Consider the following 21,022-nt stretch of genomic DNA (forward strand, 5'->3'; position numbering starts at 1 on the left):
GTTTTCAAATATTGTGTGGAAATTATTATTTATTCATGTTTAGTCTGTGTAAAACTTAATTGCTAATAAAGTGTACAATGATGTTTCCCTCTCAACATTACTAGCACGTTTCATAAGATCTAAAAGCCATATTTGGAAAAATGTTTTATGGATTATTAATAAATGTGGGGATGTTTTTAGCTATTTCGTATTTTTCAGTAAATGAATAATGAACTGCTAACTTTTGTATTTTTTTTGTACTACAAAAATTGAAACCCATTGTTTTAAGGGGGTTACAATATTTTAGTAGTCACCATATTTTGGGTACAATAATTCAAACTTTTCTTAGTTTTCTGTCACAATGGAACTCAGGTGCGACTCGTATGTTGCTCAACCCACAGACAGGACTAAGGATCAATTCGCTACCTAGCCACTAGTGGTCACTATTGAGTTCTGTCTATTATCAGTAATTACATGCAACCATGAAGTTACCATAAAATATTAAATTTATGACAATTGAAGTCAAACGGCGACTGGCAACCATAAACTAATTTTCTGCAGTCTAACAGCCATAAAATTTGAAATTTGCATCAAAACAGTAGTTGAGCAGATAACTATAGCATGTAGCTCAACAATTTATGTAAACACTATTTCTTTGCAGTCTGTTTTTTGTTGTCGTTAGAAATTGTCCTTTCAATAATTACTGAGGTAAATTCACTTGGTTCATTTTGATTGCAAGACTTCTTTTCATTTAGAATATTGTTTCATTTTTTAATAAAATGAGATGGTATAAGGGCGCAACGTGGTCATAGTCATTGATTTATAATCTGCTTAATTGCATTATAATTTCATTCAAAAAACAGATGATAAATTTCAATCATTTTAAACACTTTTTTTTACATAATTTACAAGTTGAAAAAAAACAAGTCAAAATTGACAACAGGTCACATGTAAAAACACAAAACTCATATCGTCCAATTAAACCACCACTAAAAGACAGTAAATGATGTACAGCTAATTCCTGGCCATAAATTGCAGGATAGTGGATTTGAGTTTTTCCAATTTTTTAACATGATGGTTCTCGTCATTGGGGTCTATAGCTACGTCCAAGGGCGGCAAGTGAGAATTAGAAATTCCCGGTGAGCCTGTTTGCATGTCACCCTCCTGAAACCGTTGCTGGGCGCGTCCTTCAGAACGTTTGGAAGGCTCAGCACCAGCTTGAAAGCGGTTGGGCTTTTGGGCGCCTCTTTGGAAGCGGTCGCCATCCTGGGCGCCTCTTTGGAAGCGGTCGCCATCCTTGGAGCTTCTTTGGAAGCGGTCGCCATCCTTGGAGCTTCTTTGGAAGCGGTCGCCATCCTGAGTGCCTCTTTGGAAGCGGTCTCCATCCTGGGTGCCTCTTTGGAAGCGGTCTCCATCCTGGGTGCCTCTTTGGAAGCGGTCTCCATCCCGGGAGCCTCTTTGGAAGCGGTCGCCATCCTGGGCGCCTCTTTGGAAGCGGTCGCCATCCTGGGCGCCTCTTTGGAAGCGGTCGCCATCCTGGGTGCCTCTTTGGAAGCGGTCCATTTCCTGGGCGCCTCTTTGGAACCGCTCGGGCTCCTGGTTGCCTCTTTGGAACCACTCAGGCTCCTGCGTGCTTCTTTTGAAGCGGTTGGACTGCAGCACCTGCTCATCCAAACGATGTGGCGAATACATTTCTTCCTGACCGCCAGTTTCTAAAGGATGGGAGAAATGTAAAATCAACTGGTGCAAGTAAACATGATAATGTGAGGTTAAAAACTACTGCATACTGTCATAACGGTTTCTGATCAAGTCACGAGCCTCTCTGTGCCCTTGTTTGTACACCTCCTGTGCATCACGTGTATTGGTCCAGTTTCTCTCTCGGTTGTTGTGTTCCTCACCGCGGATGTTATCAACACTTCTATAGATGGAATCATCCTGGAGTCTCTTCCCGTGTTTTGATGTCATCTGCAGTGACAAAAAAATGCATTTCATGTCAAGTGGACAGTTGAAGGACAACAATGAACTTCATCTCAAAATGTTTTACTGAGGTATTTTTTTGTTGCAAAAGGAACGCCAAAAACATTATGGCCACTCAGTAGCTTTACCACATTAGCCGCTAATTCAGGTAAAAACACGCACGATACTCACCACGCCGGAATGGAACGACTGGGGTTCTAAAGGGTACAGTATTTATAATACTTATACATATACTCACGACTATAAGGCGCACCGCATTATAAGGCGCACCTTCAATGAATGAAATATTTACATTTTTTTCCATATATAAAGTACACTGGATTATAAGTCGCCCTGTCTATTTTGGAGAACATTTAAGACTTGTAAGTGCGCCTTATAGTCGTGAAAATACTGTAATAATTTTTCCCGCAATTCGCTACCTTTGATTGTGAAAATTGGTCAGAGTAGAGCATGCCACCACGGCTCCCCTGCTGTACCATTTCATTGCCTGATCTCATAGCACTTCTCAGTTTAGCCCCTGGCGGCCCAGTGTTGAAGCTGTAACCACAAAAGTCCATAAATGTCAGTATGAAACAATGACAGAAAAGCATGTTATTATAAATCACTTACACCCTCTGGGCCACCTCCACTTCTTCAGGTGTGGCATCCGAGAATCGGCTCTTTCTTTTACGATTAAAGGACGTTTCATTGCGAGGATTCATGAAGCGGCGGAAAGATTCTGGGATTTTAAAATCACTACAGGAATCTTCCGGGGGACTGTGGGACTTTTTAGAGCCAAGCGAAAGCGTCTCTGCTTTTCGCATTCCGTGATGGTAATCTATAAAATCGCAATTAGGCGGATGTACGTTCTTTGTAGGGGATTGTGCCTTGCTCGAACCGAGCCTTGGGTTTGGATCCATGTGAGAAGACCAGTGTTGCTCATTTCCATGGATGTCCGAACGCTGGGGCTGAAATTGCAACCGTACGTCCTCGGAGAATAATTTATTATTGGTTTCTGGCTCTCGTTCGGTACCGTAACTTTCAGTAGGTCGCTTCCATTTCCATTGTGTTTCCTTACTGGGATTGCAAATACTTGGTGTGTAAGAGTTATCCAGAAAATGATCCGAGTCCATATTCTTTCCTTGGTGAAGACCTCGTTCCCAATTATCGTGCCCCTCCAGCTGCTGGTCGTACAAGTTTGTTGTCTTTCTGCTATCAGCCATTTTCAATGAGGATGACCTGGTTGGAAGAAAGGAGGCAGTGCTCTCAAGGTTTAGCCCAGAATCATGAAAGTGTGAGCCTTGGAAATCCTGGTTTTGTTTCCTCGTGCTTGAGGGGTTAGGTGGTTCTTTGTCGTTTCTCGGCCATTCGGGATCTAGACAGAAAAAAAGAACAGGTGCTAGAATTCATTTTAACATCCTTTATTGTTCTTAACTTAAACTGAATAGCAGGACCAGGCAATTATATAAAAGTTAATATGTTTAACCAACATGATTTTCATTCATTTTAAAATTACCTGCTTTATTTTTATGAATTTGCAAAAGTTGCTGTGCAATATGAAATAAATTTTAAAAAAATCAACTTGGTCTCAAACTGGCGTTGATATTGCAACAGCGCCCCCATTCTATGTGGTGGTTGGGTGCCGTAACTGCAGTTTAAAATGATGGAATTTTTATCACAAGTTTTTAATATCGTTGACAAAATTTATTTCATGATACGTATCGTTATTGTTTTATCCCCCAGCTCTACCTATGGCTATTTATATATTTTTTTATCTTTTGAAGCATGGATAAATTTTAAAAAGGGAATATTGGGGGAAAATCTCAAGTGCTAACATTATTAAATAAGAATTTAAATCTAAAATAAAATTATAAAACTGAAAATGACAAGTCAAAAAAATAGAAATAATTTGGAGGAAAAGAAAGTCATGATTTAATTTTTGTTAATAGTAATATAACTTGACAATATATGACAATTAGTTGATTGCATGTGTTACTACAAGATGTCTGTGAATATCAATTGTTAGTTCTTTTTGTTAGTAATTGACAACTGGTATGATTTGAAATGAGTTTCTTTACCTTTTATCGGTGATTTTTCTCCTTTCTTATTTGTCTTCATTGGCTGGAAGACAAATAAAGTTAGTTTTTTGTTGTTGTTGTTTCTTTTTTTACATGTAGGGCAATGGGACAAAGTCCCATGACCTCTCTTCATACCGTGGGACGTCCACTGCCATCCTGCCTGGCAACGATCTCCGCTCTGTTGCGAATAAGCTTTCCTGTCTGTGCAAAAAGTGAATTTGTCTCCCAAATCACCAGATCTGGACGCTGTGTCTCCTATGATGATATACATTCCTTTGAGTCACAGTATTATAAAAAAATATATATTTATATTAAGTCATAACTAGTTTACAATGTATTTCTGCCGGTGTTTCCGCCCAATCACGTGGTGAATCATTTCCGGTGAGGATCCAGAATTATTACACAGCGTGCATCGGTAACGGTGAGCTATAATAATAATAATAATAATAATATTAATAATAAACAGACATAGGCTTTGTCATCATCAATGACGTGACAAAAGCCTAATTGTTATCCTACCCAGCTGCGTATGACGAAATGTGTAATATAATATATTGTGATCTTCAGCCCGCCCGCCTGGTATCTCCTCCAAAAAGTTTAAACCTGGAAATAAAAGGAACTCAATGTATTACATCACATTAACTGAAAAGTTTGTTTTAAGTGCAATCTGGATCAATTACCAATGATTGGCTCATCAAGGTTCAGGTAATCAATGTATTCCAAAATGTCCTGGAATTTGGGCAGATATTTTTCCCGTGACATGACACCTGATAATAGCAAATAAAAATAGAAATGAATGATGAGGGGGTCACAGGTAGAAGGCACTTTAAATCATATATACTGTCCCTGACAATACACTTTATTCATAATTATTTTCAACTTTCATCAATATCGTACTTTTTTTTTCTACAAAAATGTGATCTTGAATAGATAGCAATTTTAAATGTACACTCTAAGGGACAGCAAAACCAGAAAAATTATCAATGTCAGATTGAAGAAATCTTAAAGACGACTGGAAGAAAAACAAGGCGAACTAGTGTGCCTGTGGAAAGACAGCCTTCTCAATCATTCACCTGCTACTGACAAACCTCTGTTGTTGTTGCAAGAAAGACTGAATTTGCCCAAGTAAAACAAATTAGCAATTGAGTGGCAAAGACTAGTGATAGACTAACTGAGGTTTCACCTCAAAACTATTTTGTTAATGATAAACAAAATGTGAGATGGATGCATGATTCAGGCAGCGACTGAAAAACAGTAACGAGACCTTTAGATACCCCCGCCCCAAAGAAACTGATGTTCAAGCCAACAATTAAGTTGCTGTAGTAAAGAACAGAAAATGAATAACTTTGAAAAGCAAGCTGCAAATAGTAGAGCTCAGAAACAACCCCCAAAATAAAGTCAAGATCCAAGCCCTCGGGACTTAAGAGAAGAGGGAAGTTGAATTACTCCATCACCAGGCAACAGTTGGATGAGCCAAGAATCAAGTCCAAGTATTTGAGAGGCATGCTATGGAGAGGCGGTAATCAGTCTACAGGTCTTCAAGAACCAAGATCAGGTACTCAAGAACCGAGCCAAAATTCTGTGAGAATGTATCATGACCTAAACAGTAATCCCTCGATTATCGCGTCTTTACTTATCGCAATTTCACTACTTCGCAATTTTTTTCCGCTATTAATTATTTTTAAAAATATATATACATGTTTTTAAGTTCATAAAAATGTGAAAATTCATGCAAAAGACACTTGCTACTAGGCTATGCATTGAAGAAAATGTTTTAAAAGTTAGAATGGGGCAATCCTATTGAGCGATTTTTCAACTATCACGCCCATGTCTGGTCTAAAATAACCACGATATTCGAGGGATTACTGTACCTATGATTTTTTTTTTTACTATTTCTGAAACACAAAGGTTCATTTCATCAAACCAGTTTTAATATAACAGAGACAAGCCAGGGATGCATGAACTGTAGCTATAATAAAAATGAGATAAAAAGTTGAAATCTATCAGCCTGGAAAAGGTTAGAAAGCTATTTCCAAGACCTTGGGGATCCAGAAAACAACAGCCAGAGCCATTATTCACAAACGAAGAAAACTGAGAACAGTGACAAACCGCACTGTTGTTGGCCTGCTAAAATGTATAATGTAATAAAAGTGATGACGACTCATCCAGAATAGGACAATGTCCATTGAATTGATGGTCTCAGTGAGCTCAGTTAAGGTCAGTTCAAGAGTATGTCATGAGGAAAAACAATGGTAAAAAGAGGTTTGGAGAAAAATAGTGTGGATTGTCTAAATTACAACTGCAGCTTTTTAGAAGGCGTGCAACCCATTACATCTGGCATAAAAGTGGCATTTGATAAAAACAACATTATGCCAAGTGAAACATAGTAGTCTCAATGTGATGGGCAAGGACTGCTTTGTTGACTCAGGACCAATACACCTTGATTAAAAATGAATTCCATTGTCTGCAAGAAAATGTACAGCTACCAGTTTGTGCTCTGAACCTCAATAACTCTTAATCCAAAATACGCTCCTCTGAATGGCTCAAAAATAAATAATAATAATGTTTTGGAATAACCAAGTCAATGTCTGGGTTTAAATCCAATGAAGATTCAGAAGGGCAACCTTAAATGGGCAGTTCATTCCAGAAAACCATTCAATATGGCAAAGCTGAAACAATACTCAAAAACTTCAACAGCCATATGAAAGAAAATGTCCTGGCAGATTAAGTTTTAATGTAAAGCTACGATCCAAAAGGCAAAATAACAATGGACAAATTCTTGGCACTTTATGTTGTTTTGCCAACACTGCATGGCCCAATTCTTGCCCACTTTTTCCTCTATTGCAGCTCCACTAGGTTAGCTGAAGAGAGTTGGAAAACATTTCTGGAACCAATAAATGAAGTCTGATGTTTTGTAGGAAACAGCCTCCTAATTTGATGACCACGCAAAAGATAAAATATTACATAGGTGGAAAATCAGTTCCCCACAATTCCTGCGACTGGTTTGTGTTCAGTTTTGTTTTTGTATTGTTGCAGCCATAGGCCAGAAGACTATTCTGTGCAATACCACCACTGAAGAAATTCAGGAGAATGTTGTAGAATTCCCATGAGAACCATAAATGAATTGGATGATCCATTTGAAAATATCACAGGTTGAAAATACCACTGAAATCCCATGATTGATATACCAAATACCTGGAGAACCAGACACCAAAACTTACCTTTAGGTTCATACTTGTATACTTCGTCGTGTTAAAGAGCTAGCAATTGTCAGTCAAACACAACCTGGAAATAACTGAATAGACAACAGAGTCTACTTACCAGCGGCAATGGCAGCATCCTCTTTCTGCCAAGGATGAAAGAAGAGTTATTAAAAAATAAGATCTTACATGTTAAAAAAAACTGAGATCTTTGACAGTTTGGTTGTTCTGTAAGATACTTTTTACTCACTGTATATACTCATATTTATGTGGACCAAGACCAAATGTTTAACACCAAAGAAATAGTTGATGGTACTGATGTGACAGAAGAGGAAATTGTTGAAGATGATGAAACTTACCAAGACCTCCATTATTTAAACAAAAAAAGTTCTTCATTGATAAAAAATGTACATTTCTTGATGCTTCAGATAGTTTGTAATCACAAAGTTGTGATCCTGGAGGTTCTTAATGTCCAATACAATACAAACAAGTGACATTGTTAGCTAGAGAAAGCTTCGCAAGAGATCTTCAATATGGCACGCAGCTTGCAACATTGGGTCCCGAAAATTGACGACAAAATGGCCATCAAATTTGGCAATCGTCTTGATGGTGTTATGCACTTGTAAAAAAAAAAAAAACATACTTATAGAAAAAAAAGAAGAGTCTGAACAATCACAGAGCACAGAAAAGAGATGGAAACCACAAAGGTAGTTTCATATCCGATATGGCTCGAGATGTTTCTCAGTCTGAACAGCTCAAATATGTTTTGACCATCCATGACGTCAGTCTATGCTGGGTGAGGCCATCATTGTAACAGCAAACAGGCTCAGATCCGAATTGGACACTTTGTCATATAGTGTGAACAGTCAAGCCTAAAAATCTGTTTTGAGGTGGAATCTTGAATCAGAAAAGCCTGCCATTTCAAGACTATCAAAGAAAGATTCTTGACCTGCTTTGCTTTTTAATGCACAACCGTGAAGCACCATTAGGTATTTCCCAGAAACAAGACAAGATCCTGGATTTATAACACAATAAAATTGTACACATCTTTGACAGGCAATTAATCTTCACAAGAAATATAAATATAAATCAATATAAAAAATATATTTTACAGGGGTGCTGAATTATTGTTGCAATACACATCTGGAGGATTTACACGTTTAAAAAGAGGATTGTGTTGTAACTGTGGCTGTTATATTGGATTTGTATTTATTTTACTTCAAATGTTGTAATTTGAAAATTACCTGGCTTTTTTAAAATAAACCTGTAAGTACAAATGCATTGCTAGATTTATTTTTAAAATATATTTTAGCCAATTATGCAGGGCCAATACACCAGAGACATGTTAGTACTTAATAGAACAACAGTAACAACAACAATTGTACCTTTAAGTGTCGCGGCGTCGTCACGTGTATCTTATACAAATTTTGACCCCTCAATGATATTTCACACACCTGGGGAAAGTAAAATGATACGTTTAAGTTATTTGAATGAAGCTATTGACACTAATTATAACGCCCTTGAATGCTTACCGAACAATTAATGAACTCCGTCGCCGAGTCATCTTCGTAAGGAGTTACCAAATCGTCCATGTTTGAAAATATCTCGTTTTGGATCGTTCAGATTTTAACAAAAGAGGGCTTAATCTAGTCTAGCTAGGATAAGCTAACTAGCATGCAAACGCGACGAGAAAACTAGGTAGCCACGGAGCTGTAAATCGTAAATTAAAAGGTAATATCACAGCTCTGTTAAGTATCTGTTAAATAAATTTTTATCAGATTAGAAGTGTGGGATATTAAGCGAATATTTGAACTTTCATTAGAGCAACGTGCAATTTGCAGAGCGTTAGATGTTCTATATAAGGCTAGATGTTTGATGTGTTCTGTGAGCCAATTAGGACTGGCGTCGTCATTCCCTTTTACTGATTCGCTAAACACAATGGGCGTGCACTCTGATATACTAAAAGCATCATTTTGAAAAGAAAATTATTTAGAAAAAGTTAATTCACTGCCAGACACGCAGCAATTCTACTGCATACTTGAACATGATTTGTTTTGGAAATTATTTAACATGCAGCCTTATGGTAATAGATTGTTATAAACCAAACCATCAGTATTAAAGCCAGTCAACTCAATCAGAAATAAACATATCTCATTCTGGAGAAAATAAGACAATTAAAAAATGTATAACTATGTAGTTTATTTGGTCATCAGCAAGTATGTACAAAATCCTCCTAACAAACTCAACATTGACATTTCAAATATAAGATATTTACATGCAGCTGCGTGTTATATACAATGACCCCCTACTTATACTTTTGCAATCGCAGCTTGAATGACCATTAACTGTTTATACAGAAGCACAGCCAAAACAAGTTGATGAAAAGAGCATTACATTTTGAATAAACATGGAAAAAATACTTTTAAATAATTTGAATTAAAGTAGCCAAACAATGTAGGGCATTTCTATCTACTTAAAAACCAAAGATAAAACAAAAGAACCCAGAAATTTCAGATCTAATGTCAGGTGGAGGAATTGTGGAGTCCACTTGGAAGATTGTTCAAACGAGATCTCAGCTCTTTCCGGACCTGGCTCACTCGGGCCAGTTTGCGTTTGTACTCCTGGAAACAGCAAGAAAAAGCAACATTAAATTTGAATCATCATTTAAAAATGTAATCCTAAAAAATATATAGATAACGAAAAGAAGAGGAACCGTACTTCAAGTTTGTGCTCATTGTTCACAAGACTGTCACGTTGGCTTTGGAGAAAACTCGACAGCATCCGTGTCAGCTGTCGCCGATCGTCGATTTCGGCTGCTAGGCGTCCACTGTAGTCGGCCAGCAGCATGCAGGCGTCGTCCACCTGGCGTGAGAAGCGCGCGCCCACCTCCTTATCTGAAAAAGATACACACAGAATAAGAATTTTGAATATAAAGGCTGGTGTTGTTGTTTTTTTCATTTTTTTTTTTTACAAATAATACAAAACACTTGAAAATGAAACTGAGAAATTGAAATAAAAGAAAAACAAACAAAAAAATTGCATTATAAAACTGTCTTCAAATAAAATGAACAACAATGATGGGAGCTGATTTGATTGCCTATTCCAAGGTGTCAAAGTGGCGGCCCGGGGGCCAAATCTGGCCCTTCGCATCATTTTGTGCGGCCCGAGAAAGTAAATCATGAGTGCCAACGTTGTTTAGGATCAAATTAAAATGAAGAATATAGATGTATATCAAATTTCCTGATTTTCCCCTTTTTAAATCAATATTGTCATTATTTAATATTCTTTACTGTGTTTTTAGTTCAAAAATCATTTAGTAAAATTAAAAATATATAAAAAGCTAAAAAAAAACATTGTTTTAGATCTATAAAAAACTGAATATTCAGGCCCTTTAATCCAGTTCATTTAATCCATTTATTAAAAAAAATCTAAATATTACATCTAAAATGGTCCGGCCCACATGAAATTGAGTTGACGTTAAAGCGGCCCAACCCTAGTCTAACTAACACCCTTACCCGATTGAATTTAGTAGTGCTGCTAACCTTGTACTAAGCAAATGTTTAATTTTTTTTCTGTGCAATACAGTACTTCTATTTACCTGTAATCCTGTGAAGCAGCGACATATCTTGCACCTCAGCTGGTAACAAGGAGATGCGCTGTCGCAGCTGTGAGTCTCCTGACGTGGCGTTTTCAAGCTCTTGTAGTGCTCGGATCAAATCGGACGTCTACTGGGAAAACAGTAAGATATCACGAACTGCCTTAAACTGTAAGTAGAAGTGGTACCTGTACTTAAAAAAATAATTGGTTCCAGAACTTGACTAGAGCACCATTTAACATTGAATTAGCATAATTCATTTCACAATCTTGAATACTGGCTACTATAAAGCCTTTAAAAATGATAAAAGAACATCAATTTTGTATGAAATTTGTATTGAAGCATTCAGAAGTAGAGGTACCACTGTACTATATGTTCAATACCACCCTAATCAATGGACCCATTCGAATTATCTTTGGAATTGAACGATTTTTTTTATCATTTAACCGTGATTTAAAGTTTTGAGAATTTTCTGCCAATCATCCATCGACCATCTGCACTAGGACCTGTGGGGGTTCTGAAGGAGACATTTGTCCAGAAAAGTTGTCTTTCACTGCTTGGATGGACTCGTAGGGCCTCTTGGTTGGTTTCTTATCGCCATCTGCGCACATCCCAAGAGACAACCACTAGAGTTATTCTAATTCATTCATATGCAAGGTTACAAGTAAACAAAGATCTTACAGAGGACTCTAGAAAGCTGCTCCAGCAGCTCACTGTCATAGACTCCTCTTTCCTGCCAGATGGATAGCACCCGGCCAAGTTGCTTCTTACATCCCTCTTCGCACTCCCTGAGAAAAAAAAAACAGGTGATTTTTTTTTAAATACGCATATGTAAAATACCAAATGTGCACAGATTTGGCTTCCCTCATTTACTGCCATTAAAAGAAATGTGATCAATAAATGTTAGTTGCTGCCAGCTTGAAGAAATAATCACCCTTTGCAAAACAGCTGTTCAAATGTAAATAAAAGACAAGTGTGGATGAACATATCACATTCATTTTTTTGCAGCACAAGATATTCCAGTTAGAATATTTCCAATGTTAAAAAAATATGATAAACCAGTAAAATATGGAAATGCATTTACTTTTGGAGGATTTCGTAATTTGGATCTCTTTCAGATAACTCATTTGCATATTAAAAATCATAACCTGAAAATGTTCTTACTCTTTGTTAGAGGTATGACTATATAAATTCCTCGCTGCACTGATTGGCCAGGCAATGTCACGTGATCATATCAAGCCAGTGGATGGTACAACGTACCCAGGTTAAAAAACACTGACCTATAAACATGTTTAAATGCATCAACGATAACCGGTGCAAAATCCTGCGTGAACTCTGGTCCTTTCTTCTTGCTGTTCTGAATGACATCATTGGCCAAGTATAGGAAAGTCAATTTGCGTGATTCAGGAACTGTAAAAACACAAGCAAAGAAGGGTAAATACATTGATAAACACAAAACAGCAAACTGATTTTACATAATAATCCAGGATTATGACTGGCAATTCTTGCAAATTGGATCACATTTAAAGGAAGGTAAAAGATGTATTTATGGTTATGTGGATGAGATGTTAGCATGATAGATGAGAAGATCACAAGTAGTAGAATCATTATTCATCACTGTTGTTGACCGTTTAGGACTTGTTGACTAAGATCGATGCTTTTCTGCACGGAGCTTGCTCACCTTTAACGAGCTCGTTGAACCAAACATGCACGATGTTCTTGGAGTGCTTCCTATGATGGATGAGCCACAGCGAAAGCGTCTGGACGCTCTGCTGAGAGTTGCTAAGCTCGGACAATTTCTTCTCGAGAGCAGCCTCGGAGAACGAGGACATGTCGACCGCTGAACAAATGTCGCTTCGTCGCCTCACCGACGTCCCACTGTTTCAGCAGCTTCACTGCCTCAACTTCCTCTACCAATGCTGGTTGTTCTTTTGTTTACGTTCAATGTTCCACGGAGGTTTATACGGCCATTCACAAGTTAAATACGTCCCCACACTATTTACGCAGTGTCGTTCCAGGTTAGCTTGTTAGCGAGGTAGCTAGCCTTTCCAAACATGGTTGCCTGCAATAGGCATTTCCGTGTGATGCCGTGATGCGTTCAATGGCAATGGAATTCTAACATTCAGCCCACTGTAAACAAACATTTTTTTAGTTAAAATATATTTGAATTGAACTTCATTTTATGACTAATTGACACGTCTAGATTTGTGCAAATTTTTCACAATGGTTTATAAGGTAATTCTGCATTAAATCAGTAGGTCTGCCACAATAAAAATAAGCAATTTGCTTGTAAATCAATGCAAACAAATGCACTTTGTATCAAATAAATAACTATTTTGCCACAGAATGGCATTTTTAAACCTGTATTTAAGTTATCTGATTCAGACTTTCCAATAAAAACAATCTATGTCCGTTACAATTAAAAATCTGTTTTCAAATTCAGCACTAGTGTGTCCAAATAACTCATTAGAATATTACATTAGATTGTATTAAAATCAGAGAAGCCCATCGCATGCCTTTTCAACTAATAACTGAAATACCTGCAGTATTTAATTTCATCTAGCAATCTTTAATCTTGGTGCATCAGGTATTAATTTCCTTGCACCAACATCTAAATTGTTATACTCCTCAATCAAAGAGTCAAGACATGTTACAGCTTCTGAAAATAAGCTGTGCTCCATCCCTTCTACTTGCAGGTAATGATGCAAGTGTGCTTTCTTCCTATAAAGCTTGGTAAAACGTTCTCTCAGTTCCATGAATGTGGACTTAATAGCCGTGTTATTAGCCAGGACCAATAATGATTGAGAGTGACCAACAGGGGCCACAGAGCAGAGACTTGTTTTCCAGCCTTCTGGGTTCCATGACACAAAATGCAAAGAAGGTGTTAACCTCTCGATATTTCTGCGTAAATCTGACACTTTAACATTACCCCTGAGCATGAGAGAACAGGCAAGGTAGAGGCTGTGTTTTGGGTCCACTTTGATTAATTGATGACTTTTAGAGAAGGCATTGCTAAATATTTGATCCAATCTTTTAGCTGGTTTACCTACATCTACCAAGTTGCAGATAGGACTGAGACTTGGAATCAGGAAGTGCAATCGAGGGAAAGGCACCATATTCATGGCGATTTCATTCAGATCCATGTTTAAGGACCCCTCAAAACGGGCAGAGCTGGTAAGATTAAGTAATTTGTTAGCAACAATATCATTCATGGCATCAAATGGCTTTTCTAACCCAGTTAGTGTATCAATTTCTGGGATTCTGCAGCCAGCATGTTGGATTTTCATAATATCCACCAGCGACTGGTTTTCTACAGGCAGGACACAGTCAGCATTCTCTGTGAGTTCTTTCATGGCCAGCATGGTGTTGTAAGGCGATACAATGACGTCGTCCTCCAAAGATGGGAAGACGGGAGTGACAATGCGACACACCTTAGGGAATTCATCCTTGAGGAGACAGAGTAATTTGGTCCCGAGTCCAGAACCTGTACCACCTCCCATAGAGTGGATAAGAAAAAAAGATTGCAGACAATCACACTGTTCAGCTGCTTTCCTTAGTTGGTCCACTATCTTTTCCTTGTAGGTTGAGCCATACATCATGTGTCCAACAGCCCAGTTGTTGCCCGCACCTGATACTCCAGTGAGGACCTGAGTACTATCAAAAACTTCCCTCAAAGGGCCTTGCATAATCTCATTGATGACACCCTCCTCCATGTCCAAAAGCACTGCCCTAGCTTTCAGCAATTGGACAACTCCATTATTAGCACAATAAACTCCATTATGACGACTCGTCAAATCTACATTGTGGAAAAATGCGCCAGTGGCATCGTCATACACGCCATTTTTGTTGAAATGAGCATACTCTTGCAAAGCACGTTCCCAAAAACGACAACCAATCTGGTTTCCACACTGTCCAACTTGAACAACAATAGACTGCGTCATTTGAAATCCCGTAATTCACTTTATATCTTATTAAATATGTCGATTGACTATATAAAGCAAACGCTACTAACTAAAATCAGCTGTACCGCTCATATGGTTTGTATTTCTTCTTCGTTGTCTTTTTCCTTCATCATTTTCTGTTACTTCCGGGATCCACCTCCTGCTGGCCATAGATATCCTGTTATATGGCTAGATAGCACATGCCCTCTTTTTACAGAAGTGACAAACGTTGTAATTTCTCGGCCATATTGCGTCGGAGCCATTCAATAAATCGAATAACATTCGAATCAACATAGTTATGATTTAAGAACACCCAATTTCAGCGGGTTAAAATATTTTACTTTCGAAAATCATTCATTCTAGTTTATTATATTACATTACACTACTCTACATTTCCTTACATTACACTGTACATTTCATTAAATTACATTACATTACATAAACTGGTGATAAAAAATACACTTCATAAAATGTGTGTTGTTTAAACAAAAGAGTGATTAAAAATATACTTCATAAAATGTATGTTGTTTTGGCTTAATTCTAGTTCATTTTTGCCATAATATCCCTTTATGTATTAATGTATTGCACAATCTGTTTTTGCATTATGTATGAGTTTAGAAAATGATTTTTTATGCGTTCAAAAGGCCAAAAGACGAAGAAATTATGAGTTTTAAAAACGGTCTCACTTCCCACAATCCACACTGTAACCTGCACTAAACGATAACACACAGTATGCTGTAACACATTCTTTGCGGTGGCCCATTTTTAAGATGCAAGACTACTCCCTGCATTTTTCATCCAGAATTCTTGACCGGGGTTATAAAGGTCACGCTGCCTTTAACCGGCAATAACGGTCAGGAAGCAACATGTGAGTCCTGTTGTCAAGACAACCGTAGGATGGATTGGTGTGTATGTGTTGACAAATAACTGAAGTGACAAAGACTGAGTTCAATCTTCTATTTTTTTAATAGGTCTATCAAAATATTTGACAAAATAGCAGCCATGACACACTGATGACTTGTTTTAAACTTCTTACTTTCACTTCATTTGATTGGGAAGAAGTGAGAAATGTTATTTTGACTCTAACAACATGTACAGAATGTTTTGTGAAAAAATATTTAACTTATAACATTAATATAACAGAGGCGTGTACAAAATATGATTAATTCATTCATTTTCTGAACCGGTGAGATCAAATGGCTTGTATTTAAATACATAAAATAATAAACAGGTCTTTGTTTTTCAAACTAAAGTAATTTACAACTGTCATGTCCCTTTGGAAGTATCAATTTGCGCGGCATTGTCCTTTTATTGATGACTCTGGAGATAAACTACATAATCCTTAGTAATTGACCTTTGATTTACAACGCATGGTTTCATATTACCTGCTTGCTTTTGTGTTAATTGTTGACCACTAAAAAAGAGTTATTGCGTAGAAAGTGGGACCATTGTTGTTGACACCATGTACTAAACACAATCCGCTAGCGATTAGTTTTTGGTTGTTAATCAACTGCTAGCATGAAAATTAGACTTTAACCACGCATTCTGACTACTGTGTTTTTCTTTCCTCCCAACATTTCCTTACCCCAAAATAGTTTGTTTTGTAAACTTGTTGTTCCAATACTCATGACATCACTTTTCTTATCGTACTTATCGTCTTCCCGCTGTGTGTGACAGGACATGGAACAAATCCAGGAAGAGGCCCCTCCGTTCAGATCATTATTTGTCACTAAATTTATGTGGAAAATTCAATTAAAATGTACAGGAAAACGGTCACTAATATTCTGTTAGACTTTTTATTCACATTTATTTATTTACAAAAGGCAAAGACTGTAAGTTGTGTTCAAAACTCCAAATACTGCCCATCTGTTACATCAAGAGAATATAAATCTGCTTATCCGGGGTTCGCGGGGGTGCTGGAGCCTATCTAGCCAACCATTGAAATGGGATACCATGAGATGGTTGACAATGGGAGTCAATTGCAAACAACAATTCATGCTCATGGCAATGAGAAGTACTACATTAACGCCAATGCCATTTTATGTGGGCCGGACCATTTTAGATATAATATTTAGATTTATTTTTTTTTATAAATGGATTAAAAGAACTGTATTAACAGCCCTGAATAGTCAGTCTTTTTTATAGATATAAAACAATGTTTATTTTAGCTTTTTTAAATATATTTTTAGATTTTACAAAATGATTTTTTAACTAAAATCAGAAAAAAATGATTAAAAATGTACAATTATTGATTTAAAAGGGGGGAAATCAGGAAATGCAATACACATCTATACTCTTCATTTTAATTTGATCCCAAAATAGAAAGTCGGCACTCATGATTTACTTTCCCGGGCCACACAAAATGACCAGATTTGGCCCCCGGGCCTCCACTTTGACACATGTGCCGTTCTGTCTCGCCCTTTATTTAAACTGAACAAGCATGCAATGTGAGCAATGCGTGGTAAATGCTTGGGCGGCACATGTAGCAAGTCAGGTCATGTGTCTGATGCACATTTTCCATTTCTCGGAAGAAGCTGAAAGGTTGTCAGCTGAGCGACGCAACTAGGGGTGCACAGAAAAAAACAGATGAACATGCTTAAATCTTACCTTTAAAACAAAGAATGAGGGAACCCCATTCTGAGTTTAACCTTTCCCTCATTTCACATTGGAATGAGTGTTACTGATAAAAAGCAAAAAGCACTATTAACCCTTCAATCCATCGACCGCCTGGCAAGTCACTCAGTAACAGTTTTATCAGCACCCCCATGGAAAGGAGGGCAGTCTTATCATGACTTGAGTCAAACAATCAATATCCAGGTCAGGCATGGTGAAATATTGTCGCAGTATTTTGATGGTTTAAAAAAAATGTAGGACACATTTGACACTGTCTCAATGTAACATTCATAAAAAATGCATATGTGAATTGTGTGTATATATATATATATATATATATATATATATATATATATATATATATATATATATATATATATATATATATATATATATATATATATATATATATATATATATATATATATATATATATATATATATATATATATATATATATATATATATATATATATATATATATATATATATATATATATATATATATATATATATATATATATGTGTGTGTGTGTGTGTGTGTGTGTAAACAACAAAATCCATTAAACAAGAACCTTTAAACACTGATAAAATAAGGTTGTGATTGTCTTAATATCAATTAAAACGTATTATACTGAAAAGATACGATGCAATGTGATAGTGTATTTGATTTTGGTACTATTTGCAACAATAGACATGCCCACACTTGTATAACTGGTATAAATAGGGGCCAAAACAATCATTTTTTCAGCACTTTGTACAATGTATTTTGAATATTTGTGCTGAGGGTGACTGGTTAAAATAAGTATGGGCAGGTACACTCCATAAATTATCTTAATCTGGTCAAGTTTTTTTTAGATATGTTGCTCATTTTGTACTTTTAAGGTCAGTTCAAACAAATAGCAGCCAGTTTTAACTCTACGACCCTTCCCCTAAAAATATAATCTCAGGTTAAAGTCCACCATGTCTTTCAATAACGGTTGAGCAATTCTGTTCCTGTCCTTTACTTTTTGTTAGCAGACATGATGCAAAACCATATTCTGAAAGCACATTGGGGGCGTGTGAGGACAGTTGAGTTCAGAGCCTCGCCCTGACTCCCTGACTTCTCCCTACAAACAAAAAAAAGTAATCTCGCAGGTAAAAGTCCAACCCACCACTGCTTTGATCAACTTTAGAGTCACTAATCCGCTATCATTCCTTCTTGTCTGTCACAAATAGTACATGCCAAATTTTCCATAAGTGAGTGTATCCAAGAAAATTGTTCTGTTTATTGGTCTCATCCAATGCAGCTATTGTGTTCCTATTGAGGGCCTTGCATTACAAGGCAACAGAGTCACTATTGTGCCTTAGCCAGGGCCCCCACACATACGCGTGCATAGAAGCGTAACAGTCAGTCAGTCATCAGCAGGTGTGGAAAATTCCACGAGGAGGCGTGAAAGCAAGATGGCTGATGTGTAATCTCGAGCAGAAACTCAAAAAGAACCAAAGGTTTGATGTCAACGACCAATCAAGGATCTAATCAAGTGAAGAGGCGGATTGGTGGACCGGTTCGTTCTGATTTCGGCAACGACCCAGCAACATTCCTTCTTCTTGGCTCGTTTTTTTATAATCCAAACATTGAGATGAAAATGACTGGTATATTGATTTTGATACATGAGCTGTGCTTATTCGATCCAGGGGAGGTCGAGCCAACAGAAAGGTTGTGAGGGTCCCGTTGAGAGGGCTGCATTTCTTGTTAGTGGTTTTCGGGATGTTGGGGAAATTTTCCTTGATGTTTGGGTAAGAATACTGTGAACTTACTACAAGTGGAAAGTACACTTACATAATTGTAAGGCTCACAGGGGAATGAGTGTTGTTGATAAATACAGGATGAAAACCAGGTAGGTTTGTCAAAGAATCTCCAAAAGTGGGCACTATTAACTATTGTCGGGGACCCATACCACCCTGGTCACAATCTGTTTCAGCTGCAGCCCTCTGGCAAACGCTATTTGTCCCACAAAGTAGGGACGAGTAGGCTTAAGGACAGTTTTTTTCCCCCACATCAATCACGACTTTAAACTTGCGGTAGCACAACACACAATCCCTTCTGTGTAATAACTTCGAGGTGAGGTAATATGAAAAGACGTTGGTTGGGCGGTGATCTGCCTCCTATTGGCTGACTGTAGGTAAGTGAAAGACATTGAGAGGTAAGTGATCCACTCGGGGGGTGGATGTATCTATAATGGCAGAATGCCAAATTACGAGTCCGAAATTATCACTTATTTGGTTCTTTTGCCGAGAAAATGCACCTTATGGAGAAGCACTACCAATTTCGTCATACACAGTTTCTGGGGTATGATGATAATTAGGCTTTTGTTGTTGATGATGACGACAAAGCCTATCTCCAATTATTATTAGTATTATTATTATTTGGAAATGTGCTTTTGGAATGAAGGAATCTTGAACCAGTCGAAAAACAGCAAAGAAATTAGATCAATCCTAGAAGAAATTGCATCTTGAAAATCAGTTCCCCATGCCAAAAGTCTCATCAATCATGTCCGTGTGCTAAAATGAGAAACCATGAACCAATAAAAAAAGCAAGAATCTGTGCAAAACAATGACAACAAAAGAACTGCTGTTTTGAATTGTGAGAGCGAAAAATATGAATCTGCTTTCATTGAAAAATCATAAAACTGCGTGGTCATAATCTCATTTTGCCATGCCGAAAGTCTCATCTTTGATGTCAATGTTATACATTCTGAAACAATAAACTAATAAAATGCAACCAGCTGTGCAAAAGAACAAGCAAACAACTGTTGTTTTGGATGAAGAAAGCAAAAAAAAAAAAAAAGAATCATAATTAATTCATTTTCTGAACCGCTTATACTCACAAGGGTTACGTGGGGTGCTGGAGCCTATTCCAGCTAACTAGGGGCACCAGGCAGGAGACACCCTGAATTGTTGGCCAGCTAATCACAAGGCCCAAAGAGACAAACAATCAGGCTACTCTGCATGTTGTAAGATGCTGGAGAAAACTGAAGTACCCAGAGAATACCCACATAAGCCTGGGGAGAACAGGGGTTGTCTCCCTCCACCAATATATTTATATATATATCAAGTATCAAGATTCTGCATTGACCTTAATCCCACTTCTAACTTTCTACATTCCTAACACTTATCTCAACATAGTTCCCCAAAACAGTAATTGCTATGATTTCCCAGCAAGGCCATACCACTGTTTATGCCTGTAATCGTACTTTCTCACTTTAAATTAAATTCTATTCGTAACAGTTATACAATATTTTATCTGCTGTTGATGGTTAGTTTTACAATATGTTTTTTTATCTTAAATTTCGAAAGATATGAAAAAAAGATAAACAGCATTTTGTCAAAATTGAACCAAGTGGATCTAATCAAGAGGTGTCTTCGTTTTACCACCGCCCGATGGGTACATTGAATGTCTCACGCCTATTAATTTCCATTAAGCTAAATGCAAATGAGGCGTTTGCGGGAATCATGCACATCCTACTTTTGCATAATGAAGATTCACTTTTAAAGAGTATTTTTTAAAGACATTTAATGGCATTTTTGTAGGTGCGGCAACAAACGTGGAAAGGTTGCACTCGGTTGCACGATCACTCCCCGCGGCAGATGTTGCCCAATCGGGGAAATGGGCCGAGT

General features: G+C 37.4%; 3 protein-coding genes across 5 annotated transcripts; all 3 read right to left on the reverse strand.

Moving 5' to 3' along the window:
- Positions 1-736: 736 nt before the first annotated feature.
- On the reverse strand, positions 737-9,107 carry LOC144214719 (uncharacterized). 3 transcript variants are annotated; one of them, XM_077743339.1, is made up of 13 exons: positions 8,746-9,107; positions 8,599-8,667; positions 7,335-7,359; positions 4,694-4,780; positions 4,533-4,616; positions 4,345-4,439; positions 4,149-4,268; positions 4,014-4,056; positions 2,566-3,310; positions 2,376-2,493; positions 1,767-1,944; positions 1,584-1,691; positions 737-1,553 (listed from the first exon to the last, which is right to left on the reverse strand). In XM_077743339.1, exons 1-13 carry the CDS (start codon positions 8,803-8,805, stop codon positions 994-996), a joined length of 2,292 nt encoding a protein of 763 aa, XP_077599465.1. In that variant the 5' UTR covers positions 8,806-9,107; the 3' UTR covers positions 737-993. The 3 variants fall into 3 exon arrangements, with proteins under 3 accessions (XP_077599465.1, XP_077599464.1, XP_077599466.1); XM_077743338.1 differs by having other exon boundaries at positions 737-1,691; XM_077743340.1 differs by lacking the exon at positions 7,335-7,359 and having other exon boundaries at positions 737-1,691; positions 8,746-8,816.
- Positions 9,108-9,397: 290 nt separating this feature from the next.
- Positions 9,398-12,912, reverse strand: LOC144214722 (regulation of nuclear pre-mRNA domain-containing protein 1A-like). Its single transcript, XM_077743343.1, has 7 exons — positions 12,490-12,912; positions 12,089-12,218; positions 11,490-11,596; positions 11,315-11,409; positions 10,812-10,938; positions 9,932-10,107; positions 9,398-9,834 (listed from the first exon to the last, which is right to left on the reverse strand). Exons 1-7 carry the CDS (start codon positions 12,638-12,640, stop codon positions 9,736-9,738), a joined length of 885 nt encoding a protein of 294 aa, XP_077599469.1. The 5' UTR covers positions 12,641-12,912; the 3' UTR covers positions 9,398-9,735.
- Positions 12,913-13,104: 192 nt separating this feature from the next.
- On the reverse strand, positions 13,105-14,909 carry tube1 (tubulin, epsilon 1). Its single transcript, XM_077743342.1, has one exon. The coding sequence runs from the start codon at positions 14,747-14,749 to the stop codon at positions 13,364-13,366; it is 1,386 nt and encodes a 461-aa protein (XP_077599468.1). The 5' UTR covers positions 14,750-14,909; the 3' UTR covers positions 13,105-13,363.
- Between the last annotated feature and the right edge of the window lie 6,113 nt (positions 14,910-21,022).

This window comes from Stigmatopora nigra, chromosome 21, assembly GCF_051989575.1.
Source record: "Stigmatopora nigra isolate UIUO_SnigA chromosome 21, RoL_Snig_1.1, whole genome shotgun sequence".
Classification (NCBI taxonomy): Eukaryota; Metazoa; Chordata; class Actinopteri; order Syngnathiformes; family Syngnathidae; genus Stigmatopora; species Stigmatopora nigra.

Excerpts from the sequence above, each read along its gene's own strand:
- LOC144214719 (XM_077743338.1), bottom strand. The coding sequence starts at position 8,805 with ATGGACGATTTGGTAACTCCTTACGAAGATGACTCGGCGACGGAGTTC. Across the intron at positions 7,360-8,598 it reads CGACGCCGCGACACTTAAAG|AAAGAGGATGCTGCCATTGC; the intron begins GTACAATTGTTG and ends CATCCTTGGCAG. Across the intron at positions 4,057-4,148 it reads ATGGCAGTGGACGTCCCACG|CCAATGAAGACAAATAAGAA; the intron begins GTATGAAGAGAG and ends TTTGTCTTCCAG.
- LOC144214722 (XM_077743343.1), bottom strand. The coding sequence starts at position 12,640 with ATGTCCTCGTTCTCCGAGGCTGCTCTCGAGAAGAAATTGTCCGAGCTT. Across the intron at positions 12,219-12,489 it reads GTTCAACGAGCTCGTTAAAG|TTCCTGAATCACGCAAATTG; the intron begins GTGAGCAAGCTC and ends GTGTTTTTACAG. Across the intron at positions 10,108-10,811 it reads GCTGCTTCACAGGATTACAG|ATAAGGAGGTGGGCGCGCGC; the intron begins GTAAATAGAAGT and ends TATCTTTTTCAG.
- tube1 (XM_077743342.1), bottom strand. The coding sequence starts at position 14,749 with ATGACGCAGTCTATTGTTGTTCAAGTTGGACAGTGTGGAAACCAGATT.